The following is an 18,877-nucleotide window of genomic DNA, read 5'->3' as shown; positions in this document are numbered from 1 at the left end:
TACCGTGCCGCGGACAGGGGAGGATGCTGAGCGGCGAAGGACGGGCACGGCGCATCCATCTTCCTGCTGCAGCGGCGGCTTCAGAGCCCAGCCCCGGCCGCTGCCGGCCCCCTGCGCGCCGACGCTGAGGGCGGGCGTCCGCCCCGCCGCCTCCCCGCGGCGAAGGCCTGCGCTGCCGGGCCGGGGTCTGCGGCAGGCGCCGCCCCGCCACTGCCGATGCTACTGCCGCCGCAGCGCTGCGCGGCCGCAGCCATAGCAACGCCACGGTGGAGGGGGCGCGGGGCCGCCGGCCGGTAGCGAAGCTGAGGGGGAACTGCTGCAGAGCCCGTCGTACCCGAGCGGCCCCGCACCAGCGGTGGGGCGCGGAAACGGGGACCCCAGAGGGCGAGGGCCGCCCCAGCGGAGAGCCCCTCAGCAGGGCGGAGCCGCGACGCGCCCGTCGCAGCTGGCGAGAGGAGAGCGTTTGCAGCAGGACGCGCGTGAGCCTTTCCTGGAAGCCCTTCCGAAAGGAACAAGCAGCCCGCAGCCGGCCCAGAGGGCGCGGACCTTTTATGGTAAGGCATCCTTAAACGCGTCAGTTCAATCCCAGACAGACGCAGTAGGCACCACCATTCCTAGATCTGAATAAACTGCAGTGCAGTAGGGCTTTTTAGGTGTAAGCCAACCCCCAGTAAGAGCCATGTGAAAGCAATGGCCACAGTAGACCACGCTCAGATGCTTCAAAAGCATCCTCATCTCTGTTCTTACTAACAGCCAGAGATGTGGTGCTGCAGCCTACAAACACATAAACCATTCCTTTTACCTCTTTACAAAGGAGATAAACACAACTGCTAAACCTCTTCAGGTAAGGAGTTTGTCCTGCAAAAGCAAACTCTTCTGTTTATGAACCAAGGACCAATGCATTGTTTTTTTGTTGTTACCCTATGTTGGTTTTTGCTAAGCATGGCAACACAAAGGGAAACAAACCTTTCCAAGAAACAGAGATAGGTGACTTCTGGATTTGTACTCTTCTGTGCTACTGTACTGTCTACTGACACCTTAACAGCAGCAATGCTTACTATTCCAGGTCACTCTTTTGACTTCTGACACTAGTGTAGAATATAGTTACCCACTGACTCCCCATTCGTTAAGAGCTGTTTGTAATTAGGATTCACAAGCTAGATTCACAGCTGAATTTTCTGAGACATTAACCACTACGAGTAATAAAGAGACAACGTGAAAGTGTGTCATAATTCACACATAACCACAGCACAGAATTTAAGATCTGTCTGAGACGTGCAGGAAGGGCCTTCTCCTCCATTGGCTGAGGAGAGCAGCCCCTGGGCAGCACTACAGGCTGGCACCTTCTCCCAGAGCCTGAAACTGAGCCAGGCTCACCTGCAGGCACTGTGAGGCAGCCCCTATGCAGACCTCTACCTGCCAGCTCCCAGCCAGGATAATCACCATCCTGCACCCTGGCATGCACCAGCCCAGGTGGACAGGTAGCGGCACCACAATCAAGCCCGGCCTGGGATAGGCTGCTGTAACTGCCACATGGCTGCATATACCTCTACTGTCATCTGCTATAGTACCCATGAAGGCTACGTTACAAAGACACCAGAGGACAGTAGCTTAATCATTTTATTTTTTTTGAAATGGTGTTATCCCCCCACTGTCTGCCTTTCTACTCAGTCAAAATATCTGCTGTTTCACCTGTGGTTCTGACAAACAGCTGTCCTTTGTGGTTACCTGAAATTCCTTACACTTTTCAGTCCTTTAACATAGATGTAGAAATTATATTTGTGTGTCTCATAATGCTTCGTCATTCAAGACAGGGAAAAATTCTTAAGCAGCCAGGCAGACAGGAGGCTATCCAGAGAAGTTCAGAGAAAGACCAGAGGCACACAAGCTCATGAAGTCATTCTCTTCCCAAGACCTGTTAGCTGACCCATGTATTGGAACATCTGCTCTCTTGACTGTAACAACTTGGAGAAAAGTATAGCATGTTCCCATATATCAGAGTAGGCACTTTCATGTAGGTGGCACTTTTGCCTGTCTCCAGCTGTGGTCTCCAGTCAGTCTTTACCCTACTTCCTTACCTGTGAAGGCAACACTGAATATCAAAATTTCACTGGAAAGAACTAGGTGATTGCATGCACCATGCACAACGTGACATTCAGTGCACAGGTTAGAGGTACCAGCATTGCTCACGGTGTAACAGAAGATAGATTGAGCGGGGAGACACGACGTGTGGGAGTGCTATTGGCTGACAACGATGCTGGAAGGAAAAAGGGAGTAGCAATCTCTGTGGAGGAGGCCTCTCCTTGGTTGCGAAGCTGTAAGATTTGCCGCAGTAGTGCCTTTCCTTCTTCTCTAGTCTGAAAATAATTTGAAAAAAACAAAAACCACACACTGATGGATGAGTGGTTTCTGCATCAAATTCAATATACCACCAGCCTAAAATTCAGTAATTTGTCACTCTGTAAGGCCACCATTCTGGAAGATACTTAAAAGTGCCTCAGCCATCTAAATATTCTATTTAAAAGTAGACTGGAGAAGCTTCACATAAGCTAAACTCAAATTCTTTCGAGTTCCAGAAAACTCTGTTAAGAACAGAATGCACACCTTGCAGCAATCTTGGCTGGTGGACATCACTAGGTTGGAATACTAAAAAATCCAGAATTTCCCACTTACAAGCTGCAGAAAATCACAGAATATGAAGTCACTTACAAAACTCGAGTGCTCTTATAGCCTCCCCATTGTCTACACATAGAAGACGCGCAACAAGAAGTCATTTGAGTATCACTACTAGCATGGGACATTCTAAGCTTCTAACCACCTCTCCACTAAGATTTTCAGCAGTCTTAAGGCTGCTATCTGCAGCCTCAGATTCTTTTATTAAGTGAACACTAAAGTAACAAGACTTGATCTACTTTTACTTTTCTATGCTATATTCTGACTTTTGTCAATTACAAGCAGCAGTAGTAATAAGGTATACAAAAACATTCAGGACAAAACTGTTCATCTACACAGCAGATAGCTCTCATTCTTTCCATAAAGGATTGGTCCACTCAGAGGGTAGCCAAGATTTAAGTCAGAGATCCCCCAAGTAAGACACCAGGAATCACGCAACTACTCACATCATTGAATGAGCAGCATTTCTGAGCACACGCTGAGGCTTCATCCCAGAGTTTACACTTGAAGTAGTACTGGGCAAGGTAACGGAAGGCAGTGCTAACCTCCAGGTGCTCCACTATCTCCTACAGTGAAGAAGGTAAAAACAGACTGAGTGTTTTCCAAGGTAGTTTCTGCACCATGTTTACTTTTCCTTTGCTTCCCAAGATGTAGTCTTACCCCACAGGAATAGATATCCTGGATGTATTTGATATAGCACTGAGCAGCCTGTTCAGATTCATTCAGCTGTTCATGCAGCCTAGGAAAATATATAAACAAATGACATGAAATGGCCACTGGAACAAAATCACCTTGTCAGACTTTCCTGGTCTATGAGAACATCCCTATTAAGGCTGACCTGAACTAGAGCCATTTTTTTTTATTTTTTTTTTAAGAATTTGCAAAACATCAATTATGTACTGTCCCTCACAGAAAGACATGAGATCCAGACAGAGAACAACTCTAGATAGAGAAGAACTCTATCAGGAAGGAAGTCAGTCAAGTGTCACCTGCTAGAAGCAGCGCAGATACAATTAAAGCAGGAACCTTTGTCTGATCGGTTACATTTAAAGCCTGTAACAATTTTTCCATCCTACTTAATTGACTGTCCTTTCAAGAGCTCTTTCTACCTGTGTACCAAAAAAATATTTATACAGTAGTTTCACCTTTTATCTGCCCATTTCCTTCCCCTACACTTTTCACCCCGTTATATTTTTTTCCCAACCAGAAGTTGGTGTTAACATCACTGTTCACATCTATTTCACATTAGATCCTATGCTAAATGTCACATTTCTATCGGGGAAAAAAAAAGGGTTCAGGGAAAAAGGTGATGGGGATGAAATAATCAGTCTATGACCTTATACAGCATCTAGCACCATGGATTGCCTTAAATTTCACTGTGACATCGCTATAGTACTCAAATTGTCCCATGATTTGGAAGTCCCTTGTAATGCATCCCACAATTTCTTCTCTACTTATCCTGACAGAAACTTAAAGATAAAGCTGGATAACAGAGTTTGTAGTCTCTGCAGACCTTCTAAAGATAATAATTACTACACACCCCCCAGAAGCAATGCTACCTACCAGCAATTACACCTGTTTTCCATCTACCGTTTTATCACGAGGTATCAAAGTACTTTTGTTGCATTTAACACAATATCAACAATTCAGTACTAAGACATACTCACTTCGCTAGTTTCACCAATGCCATTTTCTCCACATCTCCCACAGCATAAGCCCTCCAATAGCACTATCAAGGAAGAAGAGTTAGTCAAGCACACAAGAAAAATGACTCCAGCTCATGATTAACGCAAGCAAGTCAGAAACAAAACTGCATGGCTTTAAAGCAAAGGGTCATGCATCAGCTGCACACAATTCTCTCAACTACTCTGGTTACAGAGTTTCCCATTTTAACTGCAACAAAGGGTTTCAATAAGCTCCTAACATGCTACATACATTTCCAGTAGCACAAGCCACACAATTTAACTGCAGCTCCACCTAATGTCTGCATGTCAGCCCTCACTTACCTTTTTAGCTTCCACCAACTGATTGAGTTTCTCATAGCATTCTCCTAGAGCAACCAGCATACGAGAATCATTGGGTCTGTAAGAAAACAAATCCTAAATGTAGTTTAATGACAAGGACATTGTCATTATTATCAAGGACGTTGTTTAATGACAAGGATCTTTAAAGACAAGGACGTTGAGGAGAGCTGGCTGCTCTTCAAGGATGCCCTCCTGGCAGCACAAGAGATCTCCATTCCCCTGATTAAGAAAGTGGGCAGGAGAGGTGGAAAACCGGCATGGCTCAGCAAGGACCTGCTGAGAGAACTGAGGGTGAAGAAAGGGGTGTACAAGCTCTGGAAACAAGGCTGTGTCACCCGGGAAGAATACAGGGATGCCGTCCGGATTTGCAGATGTGGGATCAGGAAAGCCAAGGCGCAGGCAGAACTGAACTTGGCGAGGGACGTGAAAAACAATAAGAAAACCTTCTACAGGTACATTGGCCAGAAGAGACAGGCCAAAACGGACATACCTACTTTGGTAAATTTAAAAGGAGAAATGGCTTCAACAGATGAAGAGAAAGCTGAGGTGCTGAATGAGTTCTTCACCTCGGTCTTTACTGGTGGCCAGGATTCTAGTCTTTTTCACGTCCCTAAGTCTTGCACCCCCATACCTCTATGTGGGGACCAAGGAGGTAAATCCCTCCCCACTGTAAGGGTAGAGCAAGTCCGAGATTGCCTCCTTAGACTAAATGAGTATAAGTCTATGGGGCCAGATGGCGTGCATCCCAGAGTCCTGAAGGAGCTGGCTGAGGTGGTTGCTGAGCCGCTCTCCATCATATTTGAGAAGTCGTGGCTGTCAGGTGAGGTCCCGGATGATTGGAGGAAGGGTCACGTCATTCCCATTTACAAGAAGGGGAGCAGGGAGGACCCGGGTAACTACAGGCCGGTGAGTCTCACCTCCGTGCCTGGGAAGATTATGGAACAGATCCTCCTGGACAACATGCTTGATCACATAAAGAACGAGCACGTGATCCTAGACAGCCAGCATGGCTTCACCAGGGGAAGGTCATGCTTAACTAATCTTGTGGCCTTCTATGATGGAGTGACGGCGTCGGTGGATGAAGGGAAGGCAACCGATGTCATTTACCTGGACCTGAGCAAGGCCTTTGACATGGTCCCCCATCACATCCTCATCTCCAAATTGGAGGGAAGTGGATTTGATGGGTGGACAACTAGATGGATAAGCAATTGGTTGAAAGGCCGCAGACAGAGGGTGGTGGTCAATGGCTCTATGTCCAGGTGGAGGCCGGTAACGAGCGGTGTCCCTCAAGGGACTGTCTTGGGACCAGTGCTCTTTAACATCTTTATTAATGACATCGATGAGGGAATGGAGTGCACCCTCAGCAAGTTTGCTGATGACACCAAGCTGAGTGGTGCAGTCGATACGGTGGAGGGAACGGATGCCATTCAGAGGGACCTTGACAGGCTGGAAAGCTGGGCTCGGGTGAGCCTAATGAGGTTCAACACGGCAAAGTGCAAGGTTTTGCACTTGGGCCGGAAGAACCCCAGGCACTTGTACAGGCTGGGAGGAGTTGTCCTTGAGAGCAGCTCGGCAGAGAAGAACCTGGGGGTCCTGATGGACAAGAAACTTAACATGAGCCAGCAGTGCGCTCTGGCAGCCCGGAAGGCAAATGGGATCCTGGGCTCCATCAGGAGACGGGTGGCCAGCAGGGATAGGGAGGTGATTGTCCCTCTCTACTCTGCTCTTGTGAGGCCCCATCTGGAGTACTGTGTCCAGGTGTGGAGCCCTCAGTACAAGAAAGAGAGAGAGATTTTGGAGAGGGTCCAGAGGAGGGCGACGAAGATGATCAGGGGGCTGGAGCACCTCCCCTATGAGGACAGGCTGAGGGAGTTGGGTTTGTTCAGCCTGGAGAAGAGAAGGTTGCGGGGTGACCTCATTGCAGCCTTTCAATACCTGAAGGGAACCTACACCCAGGAGGGGAGCAAACTCTTCGAAAGGGCTGATAATAGCAGGACTAGGGGAAATGGTTTTAAGTTAAAAGAGGGAAGATTTAGGTTGGATGTTAGGGGGAAGTTCTTTACTAGGAGAGTGGTTAGGTCCTGGAACAGGCTGCCCAGGGAGGTTGTGGATGCCCCGTCCTTGGAGGTGTTCAAGACCAGGTAGGATGGGGCTCTGGGCAACCTGATCTAGTAAAGGCGTATGTTTGTTGGCCCTGCTAGGCAGGGGGGTTGGAACTACATGATCCTTGAGGTCCCTTCCAACCCGGGTCATTCTGTGATTCTGTGATTCTGTAATGGGCAGCCAGCTGACCTCACAAAGGAGGACAAGAGGGAGAGAAAACCCACACTTGGCAGCGTCCATCATCTTCTTTTACATAAAATTTCACTTTATACACCTGAGACATTAGAACAGGCTCCCATGCAAAATACTCACACCACCAAGCCTGACACAATTCAAAAAAGCATCTGGACAATACTCTCAGACATAATAGTTTGGTGTGTTAACAGCTAACTTAGCATAACTAAGTTGAGAATAGTAACACTGCAAACCAAATGGTGTTGATGCTCTTCTTCCTACCTCAGTTTAGTTCCTGTATACAAATACCATAACAAACAGACATCAGCTGCTAAGAGACTACCAGGGGAATCGCTCTGCTTGACAAGCTGTTTACAAAGAGCAACCTATGGGAGATGTGGTGGTCAGAAGCTGTCATGGGCACAGCAAACACAAAATGACAGAGTTGTCTATTCTTGGTGAAATCAGGAGAGGAGTTGGATTAGATAATGTTAACAGTCTCTTTCAACTTCAGTGATTTTATGACTAAGTGCCAGTTGTCACAGTTACTTTTCCCACTCTACCTGAGCTGGTGGGCCCGTCGGTAATAATAGAGACAGTAGAATGGCATTTTGAGGATTTCATAGGTTTGCCCCAAACCATACCAGGCTCTGTAATCCCTTTTGTTCACCTCTATTGCATGTCTGCCAAAGAGAAAAAGACAAAGTAGTCAGAAAGCAGTTAGGATCAGAAAAAGAGTTGGAAAAAAGATTAAGTACCATTATTTTTTTTTCCTTAATTCAACCCAAATGCACGCAAATGCTATTTTGTGCAGCATGAGTGATACCTATAAGCTTGGATAGCTGCAGATGTGTTCTTCATTTCCATGTATTCATGTCCCATAAGTGTCCAGGCTCCCAAATAACGAGGATTCAGTTTCAAGGCTCTCTGGAAATACAGTGCTGCTTTTTCATGCTGACTTCGCAAGCTATAATAATTCCCTAAAGCAAAAAGTCACAATAATTAAATAAATAGAAAACAGCAGCAGAGGGAAAAAAAAAACCAAACAAAACAAACAAAACAAAACAACAACAAAAAACCAACAAAAAGCAGATAGAATAGGTATAATCTAAATTAAGAGGTATGTTACGCTATGCCACAATGGAAAGAACAGCAATAATAGCAGAGTGGCAAAGTCCTAGGCTGCAGCAAATGAGGACAAGCCCAAATGCAGCAGCCATAGACACAAAAACAAAAGGAATAAAATTTACTTACCTGTGGAAGGTATAAGGTATGCAGAGACCTCCAGCAAAATACCTTCACCTCTATTGCCAACCCTTAAGCGAGGTCTGGGAAGGGGTGGATCCTGGCTCTACCCCTTCTGGTCACTCAGGTGCACTGCTTGCACCTGAGCTCCCCTGGGATGGCCCTGCCTTCCCACCAGGTGTTCCATCATTGCTTTAAGCTCTGACTTAGCATTTCTGCTACAGAGGCAGTAGATTATATGAGGAAGATACATTACAGGTAGATCAGCCTCAAATCTCAAGAGTCCTAGTAGTATCTTCTCCAGTGTTCTCATCAACTCCTTTTCCAGCTATACCTATTAGGTAAGATCCCATCACCTGCTCAGAATCTCACATCCTGATCTAAAAAAGTTATTTCCCAGACTTGACATACAATTGTTTCTGCTGGAATTTGACGACTAAAGAGAATTACCAACTGCAAGGGTCTTCATAATGTTTTCTTAACTACTTTCTGCTCTAACAGTATTGAAGAAGCTCTTTCAAAGAGGAATGTGGGAAAAGGGTCCTTTCATTTGGTCTACTTTTTAGGCTGCCTGAAACCACATTCACCAAATGTTTTTGATGGTTTTGTCAGTTCACCATTTTCACAGCTATTACTAAAATTGCTTCCCACAGTCTGGAGACAGCACAATAAGAACACACAAAAGGGTTGGCTCTCACCAATTACACAGCAGGTCTCAACACGATACTTGTCTATCTCACAGAGATTGTGAGCCAGGTAGCTCAGCTCAGGCTTCATGCTCTAGTGAAACAAAGAAGCGATGAGTAAAGGATCATGTTACAGTTTCAGACAAAGACAACCTAGGTAGTGGACGAGACACATTTCTAAATCACAATTCAATGAAATAGATGCAAACAGAATCTGAGAGCTTATGTTCAGAGAAACTTCATAACAGCACTTGCTTTACCAGTGTTCAACTTACCTCTGACAAATAGTATTATCACGGACAAACAACAGAAAGGGTGCTTACCCTGACATACAGCAAGTTGGAGAAAGTGTCCATATTTTCTATTCTGTAAGGATCTTGTTTCCTTAGCTCATTAAAGATAGATAAAGCTTTGTCAATATCTGAATAAAGAAGAGAAGATGTGAGAACAAGAACAACAAATGCTAAGTTTTCATTAAAAGGCTCATTCTACTTAGTTAGTAAATATCACTGACCTCGTATATTGTGGTAGGCAACTGCAATCTGAGAGATGATATACGTGCTTTTAGAAAATCCTGCATCAATGAGGCTCTGATACTTCTGCAGAGCCTCCTCTATCAGCTGGAGCTCTGTATAAATGTGTGCAAGAAAGAACTCTTTCATCCATGTATCTGGCAAGGACAGGAACTTCAACTAGCAAGAACCAAAGAAGAGGAGGAAGAGATGACAATCAGTAGTATTCTAATAGCCACCTGTGGCAAAGAATCTATTATCTTCCCTCCCATGAGCTAGTAGACAGTCTTGAGGTAGAAGGCTTTCCTGTAAGCGCTTTCTTAGGCCATAACACCAGCTATGAAAGAATAGTATTAGGACCAAAAATTAATATCATTTTCTTCCACAGTGGAGGCTAAAAAATGTTTACAGATTAAGAACACTGGAGAATGAAAGGAGCATTAAGATGCCTATTCTAAAAAATGTTACAATATGGACTACATAATTCTATTTAGTCACTCCCAATCTATACCAGTGACTCAAAATAAAAAAATTGATGATTTTTCATTTGGTCAATTGGTGAAGAAATGATTGTTTTCAAACATGAAAGGCATCAGGCTTCTGCTTCAGCTACTGGCTTAATTTCTACACTAAATTCAAGACTCCTTTGAAAGACTATTTTCTTCCCATGTTTCCACATCACTGTTAAATAGATGAGGTTTTTCGTCTTCATTTTTTTTCACCCCTTTTAATAAGCCACATGAACAGAATAATCTAAATAATCTCACAAAAATGAATTTCCTGTTCTTCAAAGAACAGTAAGGTTCTCTTCTGCATCATCTCTACTTTTCAAAATACCTCCAGAATACATAGCCAGAATTGACTGAAGAATTACAGGAGTGGTCTCATAAACCCCATGCATAAAGACAAAATCACCTTTCAATTCTTTGATACAATTAATCTCATAGAGACTGTGTATTTGATAAGGGAATGTCTACTTTAGTGTTTTAGTCTGAATAAAATTTGCCCTTCTGAAGCAAATTTCTCAGTGATGATCCTCAGAAGCACATTTTATTTCACATCATGGAGCTGTATCAGAGCATCTAAGACTCTCTTGGGATAAAACTAAATTCAAGACATACACTCCCATTACTAATAGGCATCTAAGCCACAAAACCATATCAGAGGACATTCAAAGTAATCTTCCCAAGTCACATACAGTATGAACATCAGGTCTTGTAAGTCAACTATTTCCTGTTATAGGTACAAGTTTACTATGCTTTACTTGATAAGTAATGAAGAGATTGACTTATTAAAGGTTTATCTTGTTCAATGGTGCTTGCTGCTCACTAGATGACCCACATCATTGCAAATAACTTGCACAATCGTAACTGACAAGAAAAGCACAAACTTCCAGTCATTTGAAAAAACTGCAAACAGTGATTCTATACATACACCCTCAAATCACAAATACTGTGTAGTAACTGCAGAACTCCCATCAAAGAAAGACCACAAACCACACACACATGCACACACAACAAAACAACAACAACAAAAACCAACCAAAAAAGCTTGGGTTGAATTCCTTCATGTCACAAGTGGCTTTAACAACATAATTTACAATCTTGGGTTGTCTTGTCTGAGAGTCTCACAGAATAAAGCAGTGTGCAGCACTAATCTTCTGACAACTGAATCAGGTTAAACTCTGGAATTTGTTATCACCACTTGACATCTCCCAAGTTTTACCATCTCTTTATCTGTAATCAAGTTGCAAAGTTCCAGCCAAGCTCCCCAGTGCAAAGGTAAGACATGAGTAGCTTCAACAAATACATCTATTGCTTCTTTAGCCAGGTCCAGCTTCCTCAACACAACACCATACCTGTAAAGCAGATTAATCAGTCATAAAACTCTGCATGTCCACATAAACGTATACAAATACATTAAGAACAGATGAGGACACTTACAGATAAAGGCCAAATCCATCCAGTTCCTGTGCTTTGTGCTTCTTACTGAGCTCAACTCTAAGCTCTCGTAGAGCTTCATTTTTCACCTGTCCTTTTTCCAGTGGTCCTGCATGTGAAGAAAGTCAAACACCTAGCTTTCATCCAGGAGTCTCAGTATGTTAACTGTAAGGTCTAGGGTATATTAAGAATCATCACCAACACGGCCAGAAAGCTTCCCAGTCCGTGACTACTTTTCTGTTATAAAAATCAAGTCTCCTAGTCCAGTGACCCACTTTAACATAATAAGTAAGAAAAGAAATTCTGTAACCTGTATTGAGCCAATCAACTGAGAGAAAATGAAAGCAAATTATGTTACAGTCCACTATTACTCAAGCATCAATGGAAATGCCATAAAACCAAAATAATTAACATGAAGATGTGTTACTGGAAGTTTCGTTACATTGTCTCATGTTCCTTGACAGCAGGGTCTTACCCAAACTATCCACTGTCTCATCATCCTTCTTCTTTTCCCCTGACTGTGGAGAACAGAGGAAAATATAAATTATTTTACAATAGCATATATAAGGTATGCTACATTCTACATGCGGAAAGGAAGCAAAGCCAAGGAATTCAGTGCTTAAAGGCAACTTTTCCTTCTATCTTACCAGGTATCTAGAGTACATATACAAGAAGTAAGCTTTCTGACTCTTGCAGCCCCGTAAGAAATACGCAGCTCTGTCATATTCCTTTAGATCAAAGTAAGATTTGGCTAACGTATAGGCATCAAGATCACGAGCATCCTCCTGCAAGAACAAAGAAGAATTAAACACCTTAGAATTTCTGACATTCTGTAGGAAAATCACCTATTTACAAGCCTATCAATGAAAGTGCCTTGAAAGTTAAGAGAAAAAACAACATAAAAACATAACAACAAAGTGTTTTTTGTTCACATTAGGGTTGAGTACTGTCAGAAAACTCTCCACTCCTTCACACAATTGGTACTCGTGTGAGAACAAGGACTCTGACTGGCTAGAAACATTTGAAATAAACAGTTAGGTTCCAAAAGATAAATTGTGGCAAGTTGCCAGAAGGCAAAAATTAGCTGTTCAAGAAAAATGATAACAAGTAAGAAAAGTACTCAGGAATTTCATATCCAACAATATTAACCTGCTTATTTAAACACAAACATTTCCTTGGTACCTATGCCTTGAACAATTTATTGACAGGAAAGAACCTGGGAGTCCTGAGGGACACCAAATTGTACACAAGCCAGCCTGCCACAAGGAAAGACAAGTATATCCTAGGCTGATTTATGTAAAATATTGCCAGAAAGTTAAGGTAGGTGACCTTCCCCCAACACTCAGCACTGGTGAGGCCACATCTGGAATACTCTGTCCACTTCTGGGCTCATCAGTACAGAAATGACGGACATACAAGAGAGTTCAATGAAGGATCATGAAGATGAAATGACTGAAGCACTTCAAATATGAGGAAAGGCAGAGTTGTGACTGGTTCAGCTTGTGGGAGGAAAGGTGCAGGGGGAGCTCATCAGTGCACATAGATACCTGAAGGAAAGGTACAAAGAGGAATGAGCAAAGCCCCTTCTAAGTGCTGTCCAGTGACAGGATGAGAAGCAACAGGTACAAACTGAAACAAAGGAATCTCTGTAAACATCAGGGAGCTCTTGCATACTGTGCGGGTGACAAAGCACTGGCACAGGCTGCCCAGAGGGCTTCTGGTGTCTGCCCTCTTGGAGAACCTCAAAAAACACACAAACGTAGTCCTGGGCTACCTGCTGTGAGTTGTCCTGCTGGACTAGAGTGAGTTGGACAAGATGGACCCAGAGGTAACTTCCAACCTCAAACATTTTGTGAAATGCATTTGTGACATGTTACACTGCAATAACTTAATGAGTATTACACCTACAAGTCCTACAGTATCACCTTAATCACCTAATTGGTGATTAAGATACAACTCATTTTTCCTGTGTCCTAAGGAGCAAAACTTTACAGACATCAAATAATTTAGAGTGCAGTGCCTTTTAAACCTTAGCTAAAAACCCTCAGCTAAGAAGAACAAATCAACATTACACGGCACCACTTCAAATTTAACTTATAAACTTCTCATTTAGGACACAACTAAATAGGAAACTGAATGCTTTCATCTGGGAAGCACACCCGTGCCTGTCCATCTTCCTGGAAAAAAACAAAACATACACCAGAAAGGAACTTATCAGCATTGTAAAGAGATCAGCACTCAGAAACGCCTCCTGCACAGCAGCTGTTAAAAATATCACCATCGCACTTCCCCGTAGCAGGTTTGGAGAGGACTAAAAAGAAGCTCACAGCTCTGCCAAGGGGAAGCTCTGCGCAATCCCTCACAGAATCACAGAATGACCCGGGTTGGAAGGGACCTCAAGGATCATGTAGTTCCAACCCCCCTGCCTAGCAGGGCCAACAAACATACATATTTACTAGATCAGGTTGCCCAGAGCCCCGTCCAACCTGGTCTTGAACACCTCCAGGAATGGGGGATCCACAACCTCCCTGGGCAGCCTGTTCCAGGACCTCGCCACTCTCCTATTAAAGAACTTCCCCCTAACATCCAACCTAAATCTACCCTCCTTCAACTTGGATCCATTTCCCCTTGTCCTGCTATTGTCAGCCCTTTCGAAGAGTTTACTCCCCTCCTGGGTTTAGGTTCCCTTCAGGTACTGAAAGGCTGCAATGAGGTCACCCCGCAGCCTTCTCTTCTCCAGGCTGAACAAGCCCAGCTCCCTCAGCCTGTCCTCATAGGGGAGGTGCTCCAGCCCCCTGATCATCTTCATCGCCCTCCTCTGGACTCTTTCCAACAGCTTCACGTCTTTCTTGTACTGAGGGCTCCACACCTGGACACAGTACTCCAGATGGGGCCTCACAAGAGCAAAGAGGGACAATCACTTCCCTGTCCCTGCTGGCCACCCCTCTCCTGATGGAGCCCAGGATCCCATTTGCCTTCCGGGCTGCCAGAGCGCACTGCTGGCTCATGTTGAGTCTCTCGTCCATCAGGACCCCCAGGTCCTTCTCTGCCGAGCACACCTCAGACACTCGCGCACCGACGGGCGCAGGACGGGCTCAGCCCCGCTCCGCACGCTGCTGCTCGCTCCCGGCGCGGCAGGCTGCCAGGCCCCTTCGGCCCAGCGCTTACCTCCGTGAGAGCAGGCGGCGGCGGCAGCTCGCTCAGCAGAAGCGGCTCCAGGGCGAAGGCCAGCTCGGAGGCCCTACGCGGAGAGAAGACCGTTATCACGGGGCCCACCGGGGCGTACCCACCCGCCCGCCCGGTCCGTGGCGCTCACCACTTCCCGCTGTGCTGCAAGCCGCGCTCACGGCTGCGCTCCGCCACGCTCAGCAGCTGCTTCTTGATCTCGCGTAGGTCCGAGAAGTCAGCGCTTCCCAGCCCCACCGCCGCACCCACGGCCGCCATCCCGCCAGTGCGCCTCAGAGCCAATCACGGCTTCTCGTACTGAGCTCCTCTCGGCTCTGTAGACCCAGTCTTCTCATTGGGCGAGCTCGGTAAGTCTCGTTCCCAATCACAGCAGAGGCACTGAGGCTTTGATGCCTGCTCGGTCAGTCCGCGCGGGGGCGCCATCCCAGCGCTCTGCGGTCTGAGCGCGCGGCGCTGCGGGCCCGGCGTCCTTCTTCAGCAGGGCCCTGTAGTGGGGCACGGCAGGAAGCAGGAGACAACGAAGGCAGCCCTGCCAGAGAACTCTGAGGAAGGGTTGGTGCATATGGAAGGCTTTTTGCATGGTCTTTCCCGGCTTAACAGCAACTGAAATCCTCATTTATTACTGACTTTCCAGCAATACCTTTGATACTGTTTCTCACAACGTCCTTCTGGACAAAGATGAAGCACGGCCAATGATCGGATGGCTGAGCCCAAAGGCTTTTGGTAAATGGGTTCCATCTGCATCATGGGCCACACAACAGACTATGGCTAGCAGGGCCACACGAGGCTCCATGTTAGGCCTAGCTGTCAGTATTTTTTAAATGATGGGTTCAGGACTCAAATGCATGCTGTGTAAGTTTGCAGGTGATACTGCATTAAGGGGAGATGTTGGTTCCCTTCTGCCTAGAGAGGCCTTACAGAGAGATCCTGATAAATAGGGCTGGGCAGCTAACAACCACATTAAAAATCAACAGGATCAACTGCTGCAATCTGCACCTAAAACAGGGCAGGCCTGGCTCTGTCTACAGGGTGGAGAACACAAGGCTGAAGTGCAGCCCTTCATGAGGTTCTAGTGACAGCAAGTTGAATGTGAGTTGGCAGCATTTCCAGCAGCCCAAAGAGCCACCAGTGACCTAGAGTGCCCCAGGCCCAGCACTACCAGCCAGGCCATGGAAGGGATCATAGAATCATAGAATTACTCAGGTTGAAAAAGACCTCAAAGATCATCAGATCCAACCACAGCCTAACTGTAGTACCCTAACTCTAACAACCCTCTGCTGAATCATATCTCTGAGCGCCACATCCAAATGACTCTTAAACACATCCAGGGATGGTGACTCAACTACATCCCTGGGGAGCCTATTCCAGTGTTTAACCATCCTTTCTGTAAAGAAGTGTTTCCTAATGTCCAACCTAAACTTACCTTGGTGCAACTTGAGGCCATTTCCCCTCGTCCTGTCACCTGTCACCAGTGAGAAGAGACTTGCCCTGCTCTCACTGTAAGCACCTTCCAGGTACTGGAAGATGGCAATAAGGTCTCCCCTCTGCCTCCTTTTCCCCAGACTAAACAGCCCCAGCTTCCTCAGCCTCTTCTCATAGGGTTGATTCTCCAAGCCCTTCACGAGCCTCGTTGCCCTTCTCTGGACCTGCTCCAGTACCTCCATGTCTTTTTTGTACTGAGGTGCCCAAAACTGAACACAGTACTCGAGGTGAGGCCTCACCAATGCTGAGTACAGGGGCAGGATGACTTCCCTAGTCCTGCTCACCACACTATTCTTGATACAAGCCAGGATGCCATTGGCCCTGTTGGCTATCTGGGCACACTGCTGGCTCATATTCAGCTGACTGTCCATCAGCACACCAAGGTCCCTGGGGGACACCAGTCGTGACTGGCTGCCAACTGGATTCCACTCCACTGACCACAACTCTTTGGGCCCAGCCATCCAGCCAGCACTTCACCTAGTGGAGCAAACACCCATCCAGACCATGGGCAGCCAGCTCATCCACGAGAATGTTATGGAGAACAGTGTCAAAGGCCTTACTGAAGTCCAGGTAGACCACATCAACAGCCTTACCCTCATCCACCAAGTGGGTCACACACAGAATCACAGAATGACCCAGGTTGGAAGGGACCTCAAGGATCATGAAGTTCCAACCCCCCTGCCTAGCAGGGCCAACAAACATACACATTTACTAGATCAGGTTGCCCAGAGCCCCGTCCAACCTGGCCTTGAACACCTCCAGGAATGGGGCATCCACAACCTCCCTGGGCAGCCTGTTCCAGGACCTCGCCACTCTCCTAGTAAAGAACTTCCCCCTAACATCCAACCTAAATCTACCCTCCTTCAACTTGGATCCATTTCCCCTTGTCCTGCTATTGTCAGCCCTTTCGAAGAGTTTACTCCCCTCCTGGGTGTAGGTTCCCTTCAGGTACTAAAAGGCTGCAATGTGGTCACCCCGCAGCCTTCTCTTCTCCAGGCTGAACAAGCCTAACTCCCTCAGCCTGTCCTCATAGGGGAGGTGCTCCAGCCCCCTGATCATCTTCGTCGCTCTCCTCTGGACCCTCTCCAAAATCTCTCTCTCTTTCTTGTACTGAGGGCTCCACACCTGGACACAGTACTCCAGATGGGGCCTCACAAGAGCAGAGTAGAGAGGGACAATCACCTCCCTGTCCCTGCTGGCCACCCGTCTCCTGATGGAGCCCAGGATCCCATTTGCTTTCCGAGCTGCCAGAGCGCACTGCTGGCTCATGTTAAGTTTCTCGTCCATCAGGACCCCCAGGTTCTTCTCTGCCGAGCTGCTCTCAAGGACCACTCCTCCCAGCCTGTACAGAGGAGCAGCTCTTATAGGTATGACATGCTAAGTTGTTTAAAGAGAAAATGTAAGGGATTTTCCTCCTACCCAACCCGACAGACCTGTGTGAACGCTGTTCCCGCAGCAGCCCTCGAGTGCTGACTTTCATGATTCCAACTGCTGAACAGAAGGTGGCGCTGTGAGCTCTTGAAGTAATATAGAGAGGCCGGAAGAGGTGTTAGCGGAGGCGAAGAATGATCGGTAATTCGATTTCTTGAGGCTTGCCTCATGTTGAGAGCTCTTAATTCTTTCTGTCATTCCGTTACGTAGTAGATGCGTCTTTTAAATGACACCCAAGGCTGGCTTTTAGAGCAGGAGAATAATTAAATACTCTGCATGAAACTGATTATATCTGGAGGAGATACTGACTTAGCTGTGCTGAGTGCTGCTGGAGCTTGTTTGCTGTGTCGCCACGCAGCTACCTGGCTGAGACTGGCTCTAGTTCCTCACAGAAACGTGGTAATAAAGCCAATGAAAGTCAGTACCTATCCATCATACCAATGTGTCACATTAAAAGGATTAATTTTTCAAAGTTCTAAACTTCAAAAGTACAACCATCCCTCAATGAAATCCAGTGTAAATGATCTTTACAAATAACGAACTGCCTTACTAGGACAGGGAATTTCAGCTGTTGGCAGATGTTTCAGCCACACTCAGAAAATCCTGATTTCTTCATTGCTTGAATTTGATTTCTTTGTTTTGCTTTTCTTAAGCTGCACTTCTGAGTTCATTTGAAAATCATGCCTAATTAGATGTTGTTTTATAATTTTACACTGAAAAACTTCAAGTAATAAAAGCTTCTCTTCCACTGGTGGCTGTATTCTCAGTGCAGCACAGTTATGCAGCTCCTGCCATTGCTTGTTACACAGTTTGCCAGAACATTAAGATAACAGCTTGGAAACCACATTTATGCTTGATTTACATCAAGACTTAAGATTAAATTCTTGCAAACTGTGAATGGTTTCCAAAAGACAGGAGACTGTCCAACAATTTGATCTGCTCTGTGGTGCAGTTATTGAGGTCTTGAGAGTGGAACTTCTGTTCTTCGGGAGTACTCCTCTCAAACTTTTCATCCCATGAAAACTCTCAAACTTTTCATCCCATTCCCAGCCATTTCTTCCCATTTCATTCCACTAGCATTCTTGCATGCAGAAATGAGAGTTGGATTGAAACTGACTATTCAACTGAAATTTGATGGTAAGTTCTTCAGAAGTACAAGCTTTATTATATACATGTGCCTTAGTAGGGCCTTCAGGAGGATCTGCTCCCTGATCTTGCCAGGCACAGAGCTGACACTGCCTGGCTTGCAGTTCCCTGGATTTTTTTTCCCCCTTCTTGAAAAGAGGGGGGTGGGGAGTGTTATGTTTCCCCTTTTCCAATCAGTGGGAACCTCACCGAACTGGCATGACCTTTCAAATATGATGGATAGCAGCTTGGCAGCTTCATCCACCAATTCCCTCACAACTTGGAGATGGATCTCA

At 45.9% G+C, this 18,877-nt stretch overlaps 2 protein-coding genes across 5 annotated transcripts in view; both read right to left on the bottom strand.

The window, feature by feature from the left end:
- The window catches only part of JAKMIP2 (janus kinase and microtubule interacting protein 2), a 36,071-nt gene extending 35,930 nt beyond the window's left edge, over positions 1 to 141 (bottom strand). For both annotated transcript variants that reach the window (XM_072347918.1, XM_072347916.1), the window contains exon 1: positions 4 to 141. The gene's annotated coding sequence lies outside the window, so the exon portion shown is untranslated. The remainder of the gene's footprint in view (positions 1 to 3) is intronic.
- A 1,461-nt stretch (positions 142 to 1,602) lies between these two features.
- Positions 1,603 to 14,874, bottom strand: CDC23 (cell division cycle 23). 3 transcript variants are annotated; one of them, XM_072348268.1, is made up of 17 exons: positions 14,674 to 14,874; positions 14,526 to 14,598; positions 12,005 to 12,142; positions 11,833 to 11,875; positions 11,361 to 11,466; positions 11,143 to 11,275; positions 9,420 to 9,597; positions 9,229 to 9,326; positions 8,918 to 8,999; positions 7,801 to 7,954; positions 7,538 to 7,657; positions 4,680 to 4,755; positions 4,341 to 4,402; positions 3,334 to 3,412; positions 3,120 to 3,239; positions 2,178 to 2,357; positions 1,603 to 2,078 (listed from the first exon to the last, which is right to left on the bottom strand). In XM_072348268.1, the coding sequence occupies exons 1-16, from the start codon at positions 14,799 to 14,801 to the stop codon at positions 2,187 to 2,189; spliced, it is 1,761 nt and encodes a 586-aa protein (XP_072204369.1). In that variant the 5' UTR covers positions 14,802 to 14,874; the 3' UTR covers positions 1,603 to 2,078; positions 2,178 to 2,186. The 3 variants fall into 3 exon arrangements, with proteins under 3 accessions (XP_072204369.1, XP_072204370.1, XP_072204368.1); XM_072348269.1 differs by having other exon boundaries at positions 2,191 to 2,357; XM_072348267.1 differs by having other exon boundaries at positions 2,050 to 2,357.
- Between the last annotated feature and the right edge of the window lie 4,003 nt (positions 14,875 to 18,877).

This window comes from Excalfactoria chinensis, chromosome 13 (genome assembly GCF_039878825.1).
Source record: "Excalfactoria chinensis isolate bCotChi1 chromosome 13, bCotChi1.hap2, whole genome shotgun sequence".
Taxonomy (NCBI): Eukaryota; Metazoa; Chordata; class Aves; order Galliformes; family Phasianidae; genus Excalfactoria; species Excalfactoria chinensis.
This window is presented reverse-complemented; position numbering and strand designations above follow the sequence as displayed.

Bases quoted from the DNA above. Each gene is read 5' to 3' on its own strand.
- CDC23 (XM_072348268.1), bottom strand. From the start codon at position 14,801: ATGGCGGCCGTGGGTGCGGCGGTGGGGCTGGGAAGCGCTGACTTCTCG. The intron at 4,403-4,679 runs GTAAGTGAGGGC...CTTCCTTGATAG, and splicing joins AGTTGGTGGAAGCTAAAAAG to TGCTATTGGAGGGCTTATGC. The intron at 3,413-4,340 runs GTGAGTATGTCT...ATATTTTCCTAG, and splicing joins GCATTGGTGAAACTAGCGAA to GCTGCATGAACAGCTGAATG.